Source organism: Anser anser (genome assembly GCF_964211835.1).
Source record: "Anser anser genome assembly, chromosome: 16".
Classification (NCBI taxonomy): Eukaryota; Metazoa; Chordata; class Aves; order Anseriformes; family Anatidae; genus Anser; species Anser anser.
In genome coordinates, this window is record NC_139737.1 from 2050057 (window position 1) to 2056673 (window position 6617).

Sequence of the window (6617 nt, forward strand, 5' to 3'; positions counted from 1 at the left end):
GCCAGGAGCGTTTGATGTGAAGGAGGTCGCCTTTTGAAAGAGAAAGCGTGAATGGGGAGAAGGTGTGCGGAGCTCCCAAATCACCAGCAAAGTAGCCTGGTCAATGAACAGCCCTGTGCTCACAGTGCCAGGGCCTGGCCCAGACACCTCCTCCTTAAACACACACAGGGAAGGGGAAGCGCATCTTTTCCAGCAATTGCCAAAGCTCCAACAAACAACCGGGATCCCCATTTGGATTCAGCTCCGAGTTTCTTCCCCCAGCACCAGCCGGGGCTGTGGAGCGGGGATGGGAGCAGGGGAAGGCAGAAGCGGGGACGGGAGCAGGGGAAGGCCACCACCGTCCCGGGGAAGGCTGCCCAGAGAGGCTGTGGATGCCCCATCCCTGGAGGCATTCAAGACCAGGCTGGACGAGGCCCTGAGCAACCTGATGTAGCGGGTGGCATCCCTGCTACGGCAGGGGGGTTGGAACTGGGAGACCTTCACGCTCCCCTCCGACCCGAGCCAGCTCGTGATAAGCTACGACAAGGCCTCGCTCCAGCCCTTCCCGTGCCAGGTGCCTGCCGCTGGCAGGGCCGCTGCTGGCGGCCGCAGCCCCGAGTGCGGCCCCGGGGGACTCCGGTGCATCCCCCGGCCGTGCCCCAGCCCCGGGCAGTGCCCCCCAAACCCCGCAGCTTTTTCCCTGTTCCCCCCCCCCCTCCGGGGCTCCCCGGGAGCGGCCCGGCCGCTGCAGTAGCGGGGCCCGCCCGCAGGTGCCGCCCGACTCCGCCGGGAGCGGCTCCGCGGGGCGGCGCGGCCCGGGCCTGGGGCCTCGGCGGCGGCTGGGCGCAGAGCGGGGCCCCGAGGGCGGCCGGGCTGGGGCTGAGGCGTCCCGGCCTGGGGCTGAGCTGCCTCGACCCCGGGGCTGAGCTGCCCCGGCCCCGGGGTGCTCGGGCAGCCGCCTCACGGTCCCCTTCTCCCAGCCATGGGAGGCCCTTGGGTGCTGGCGGAGGGAAGAGAGCGTGTCCCCAAAGCGCAGAGCGGGGTCTTTTGGTGGGACTCCCTCTGGTTTTTGGCATTGCCGGTGGGATTCCTGCCGGGCAGTGCGGGGTGAACGTTGGGTGATCGCTGCCCAGGGAGCAGGGGCAGTGGGGACTGCAAGCGGGGCACAAAGCAAGCACCGGCAAAGTCCGTTTTCCACCCCAAAAAGCAGAGCTCTGGTACCTCCAGGCAGGGTGCTAGGGATCTCTTTTGATGAGTATCTGAGAGGAGTCAGCCGGTGTCAGGACTGAGATACAGCAAGGCTCCCCGGTGGGTTTGCAAAGCACCATTTGATGGAGCAATCCCGTCAACGGTTGCTCAATACCCATCTCCAAAGCACTCCGCAATACCAGCCTCGCTGGAGCTGCGGCGTGGGCTGATTCTTCCCGTGGTGTTTGCAGCTTCTGCACGCCCCGAGAGGCTGGCAGGCAACGGGACGGGACGTGCGGAGGCTGCTCGGCGAGGCTTTGTGTCGGAAAGGCCTCCTTCTCCTACCCCACCTGGGCGTTGCAGGAGGCAGAGGGAAGTTTGAGTGGAGGGACCAAAAAAGGCTGCTGGGACCGGAGCTCCGAGGGATCAATAGAGTTGATCAAGCTGTTACTGCAGCCCGCGGTGGTGCTGTGGGCAGGAGGAGGCAGAGCTGCCCTGAGAGCACTCCTGCCCTGGGGCAGAAACCTTCCCTGGATGTCTTGGTTCCCCAGCTGTCTTTGCAGAACACCCGGCTCAGGCCGTGCAGTGTCATCACAGTTAATTTATTCCCTTCTCAGAAATACCCTGGGCACCCTTCACAGCCGTTGTGCTCTTTTAAGGCCCCAGAGCTTGAAGATAAAGCAGCAACGTGAAGTTCTGGGCTGGGGCTCTCCGCAGGTTGTAGAGCAAAGTTTCAAAGGGGCTTTTGCACCACCAAGAGCAACACAACTATCAATTCTATCATATTTAGGGGAAAAAGAGGGGCTGATTAGTTTGATTTCTTAATGTAACAGAGCTTATGCAATCGCATTGTATATCAGTGCATTCGTATTCTTCCAAATTCCTCTCTTTAAAAAACTTGTTAACCCTTTGGCCAGTTTGAGCCCAAACCAGCAGCGGCACAGAGCTCAACTCCTCCATTTACAATCAGCCGGGTAAAGAGTGACCCTGCCAGGGCTGCAGCTGTGAGAAAGACCAACACACGCTGTCAGCCCCTATTAGACACCAGAGAATCCGCGCGGCTCTGACATTTGATTGATGCCCGAGCCGTGGGAAAAGCTTCAGTCGGAGCTTGTGCCCTCTCAGGCACCCAGGTCGGTCCCCCAAGAGACGCCAGCCCGCTGGAAGCCAGACTCTGCGAGTTCTGCTGCTCGCAGGGCTGTTTGTTTGCTTTTTAGCGCCGAGCTTCAGGATGAGGGGGGGAAACAAGCTTGGCAGAAGCCACGGCCAGGGGGATCGCGCTGCTGCTCAGCGATGGGACCAAAGCAGCGCCGGGGCTGCAGCCCCAAAGGCTTTGGCATTGCAGAGATGTCCTCCTCGGAGGAATCGCTGCGAATTGTCAGCATTGCTAACAGGGGCACGAATACTTCTTAAGGGCCCTGAGCAGCCTCACCTGGGGCCTCCATCCACGCCCCTTGCTCACAGGCCAGGAACTCTATTTAAGCTCAGCCCAGAGGACTCAGCTCTTGTTTGGGCCATGCTGCAGCAGTGCTGGAGTCCAGCTCAGCAGGGCCCATGGGTGGGCAGGACCCAGATCCAGAGGGTGGCTTCATGACCACAGCCCTGCCTTGCCTCTGTGGAGCTGCTTAGCAGTCACTGGGACCTGATCCTGACCTGGGGACTGATTTCTTGGCTTGACTTCTGCTGGCCTGCCTCATCGTGGATCTGTCTGCTGACCGGGACTCGTGGATGGATGTGGCTGTGAGCTCTGGAGCTGCCTTGCTTGGCTGTGGGGCTGGACCCTGGCTGGTGAGGCCCCTGCTGCTCCCTGACGTGGTCAAGGCTGGAAGAAACACTTCTGTATTGTGACTGGCTAACCCCACCGTAGTCTTGTTTGTAATATGAAATCATGGAAGGTATGGAAACCAGGCATGAGCCTTTTTACAGAGCAGTGCTCGCTTAGTTGTTGACTTTACTGCTTGTTGTAGTATTGGTGAATAATGTTGCATATTAGCATTACAATTTCCACCTGTGCCAGCCGGTGATAGACTTTCTTTCAAGCTCTCATCACTGCTTGAGAGATAGCTGCATGGTTGTAATGCAGAGTGCCAGAAAGAAGTGGGAAGTGGCAACAGCAGGGACGAAGCTGAGGCAGATGCATTCTTGTGCTGCTTCTTTTGGCTGGAATCAAAGCAGGCAGAAGGCACCTGGGTGGCTGTGCCCTTTTCTTGACTACAAGGCAGAAAAGTTGGACCACATCAGGCCTGTTCCAACCTGTCCACTGTGATAGTTCAAAAGCTTTTAATATGTGGGAGGAATTGAAAGCCACCGTGGAAATCTTTCATCTGTGTCCAGGAGCATGGTTTGGTCTGGTCTCTGTGGAAGTCCACAGATGGATGGAGCAACTCCTGCAGGTGTGTTGGAGAGCTGGTGGGAGTTCTCTGCTCTTTGGTTGGAGGGGGAGAAGATGGAGATGATCAGTGATGGGAAGGGTGTCCTTGGGGTGAAGGCCAAGTGCCTACAATGACAATGAAATATTTAGCACGAGATGGAAAGGTAAAGATATTCCTGGCTGTGTAATCTAGTCCACTAAAAGTACTCTGATTTTTATTCTACTTGTGTGAAAAGCACCTCTCCCCGTTGCTTCCTCACCTCTGAGTTATTTGGTAGATGCATTTCATTAGAAATCTACCCTGCTGCATAACAAGCTAATGAGTCTTTGTGCTTTCCATTTCCTCCATCTGAACTGGAAAGTGTCTTTCTCATACAAACCGGGTCTTGAGCAGTAATAACAAAACCACAGCTTCTGTTGCAGTTCTTTATTTGTAGGTTGGATTCCCACGTGGACACATCTAAACAAGTGTGCGTGAGCTGCTGGCTACAAGGCAGCAGACGAAGCAGATGACGGCCGATGACTCGAAGTATCATTCTGATATTTCTGTTTTGACATAGCAAGGTCCGGGGCTCATTGTCAGGAGGAGCACTCATGACCTTGAGGTTTCTCACATGTGCCAAGCTGACAACTCTTACATGCAGAGCAGCTGTTCCTGTATGTGATTTTTGGCTCTGCGCTGTACAATCCCTATTTCTAACTGATCAGGTTATACCGAAATGGGGAAGCTTTGACTATGGCCTGACCTATGCATGTGCAATTCCAGAGCAAACAAACAGGATTTGCTTTAAGGCATCGTGGGCTAGCTCGTGTGGCCAACCTGCCTGTTCCTCTAGCTCAGGTGCTCGGGTCCCAAGTTGTATGCCAGTGGTAGCCACCTCTGTCCAGGACAGTGAAGGCAACAAGTAGAGTATGGATGTTTTTTCCCCCTCCTCTTTCTGTAGTGCATGTGGGACAGTGGATAGGTACTGCTTGATGTCCCTGCACTCTAAAGATGTTTGTCAATACAGAAGTGACACGAAAGCAGAGGCCCTGCGTGAAATGCTTGCACCTTAGAAATGTGAAATGCTCGCACAAGTTCTGCTTGTGGCAGAGCTCCCATCAGCTTCTCCTGCTGGAAGTGGGTGCTGCAGGGCTGAGGCCACCTGGGCTGAGCCCGGTGTGAGCAGAGAGCTTTGTTTTCCAGGAGCTGTGCTGGGGCAGAGGTAAAAGCATCTCTAGAAGGAATTCACCAAGGCATCCTCTGTTGGATGTGCTCCGGGATAAGACAGGGTGAGTTGTTTGCTCCTGCCCCGTTTCTCAGCGGTGCAGATGTAGCAGCTCTTCCTCTGCCCTGGTGAAGGGAGGGGCAGTTTCCTGTTTTTATGCGGCTGTAATTGCTGCAATTAATCCGGGATGCCTTCGTTCTGCTGCTGCTCCCCGCTGCGTGGAGGGGCTAGCGGTGCACGTGGGTGCTTGGCTTGCTGCAGCGTTGCCCACGTGCCCTGGAGCCACCCCTCCAGCCGAGCAGGAGGCTGCGAAGCCCCACTATGAGGCTTAGAGAACTGGGTTTTGCTTTTTCAGGGCCCCCAGCTGGGTGTTCGCAGGTGCTTGGAGCAGCAGCACAGCTCCATCCTGCTCCAGCCATGGCACTGCCCGTCCAAGGCTGTATCTGGCACTAACATCCCAGGAATCTGCTCTGGGCAGGCAGGAATCAAGTGGAGGGAGATGTTTACAACTGCTGGTGGAGGGGGCAGGGAGTGTGGGCAGGGGAGCAGACACAGCCCTCCCAATCTAGCTGTCGCTGTCAAGGAACTGGTCTTGAATCAGGAGAAATGGAGAGCAAGCCGCAATTTGGCTTTGCTCGGTGCTTCGGCCACAATTAATAAGGAGGGAATTGGGCAGAGATAATGTATAATTAAGTTGGCTGATAGCAGAGCTCCGTCCAGAGCAGGAATGTGTTGTATGCTGTCATGCTATAATTAGCAACGTTTTGTTATAGCGCTTTTCCTTTCTTTGACGGATCCCAAAAAGCTTCACAAAATGCACTCGGTTAAATCTGTCGGCTTCCCCCGGGGCGGGGGGGAGAGGCACTGTGCCCTGACCCTGCGCGGAGGGGATGGCCTGGGGCTGATGGAGGGAGCAGGACGAGGCTTTTCCTCCAAAGACACCCAGCTGGGAGCAGCTGAGCCCTTCTACCTGGGGTGCCCTGTGCAGTGGGTGATTTCTTTTTTTTTTCTCTTTGAGAAAGCTGGAGCAGGGAGAGGTGAAGTGGCTTTCCAAGGTCACCAAGTGAGTCATGGGTAAAGCTGGGAATAGAAGCCAGAAGCCAGGCTCCCAGCTGCTCTACCTATGGTTATTTCTATTTATGCTCTTCACTTCTCCTGTCCGTGGTTTACTGAGCGCATTCCAAGAGTGACTTGGCTGCCAAACTTCCTCTCCTTCAAAACCAGAAATGGACAGATAAGATAGTGGAAGAAATCAGTTTAACTGCTGGTATGTGCACAAACATACCTGAATCCTGTCCAAGTTATCAGCTTTTTTTTTTTTAAAGCTCTTTTGGGGCAGGAGAAATGCCTCTGGTCTCAAAATGCCTATGGCAGTTTGCTGGCAGGATATCAGATGATTTATTTCCTTTGCCTGTGGTCAAAAGAAGAAAAATTAAAAACAAAAAAAAGAGAGCAAAAAATAAAGGCGGCAATCGCGTTAGACATAGCAAAACCCAGTCAAGTGACTCCAGTGTAAATTCCATGAGGGCAATGGGAGAATCGTGGCTCTGGGAATCAGAGCTTTAGGCTGTAAAACAAAAAAAAATGAAACACCAAATAAATGCTGTGTTGCCCCCCAAGTAAATTTTCCCGGAATGCCTTATCTACCTCTCAGTGAAGCCCTTCAGAGTTTCTTCTGTTGACTTCAGTTGTAAATTTGGGTTGGACCCAGGTCAGAGTATCTGAGAAGCCCTAACCCGTGGGGTAGGGATTTGGCTTCTCGTTATTCCTGGGGCGAACAGAAGGGCTGCTGTGCCAACTGGTGCTCAGAGAAAGGCGTTGAAAGGTTGCTCCAGGTAGCAGAACTGACACGAAGTCATTGCTCCATCCGG

General features: G+C 54.8%; 1 protein-coding gene across 1 annotated transcript; it reads left to right on the forward strand.

Annotated features, from left to right (window-relative positions):
- Nucleotides 1–51: 51 nt before the first annotated feature.
- Nucleotides 52–4651, forward strand: LOC310882493 (uncharacterized protein; the record flags this gene model as incomplete). The annotated part of the gene is made up of 2 exons (XM_083801351.1): nucleotides 52–3702; nucleotides 3976–4651. One exon carries the CDS (start codon nucleotides 52–54, stop codon nucleotides 1099–1101), a length of 1050 nt encoding a protein of 349 aa, XP_083657477.1. The 3' UTR covers nucleotides 1102–3702; nucleotides 3976–4651.
- Between the last annotated feature and the right edge of the window lie 1966 nt (nucleotides 4652–6617).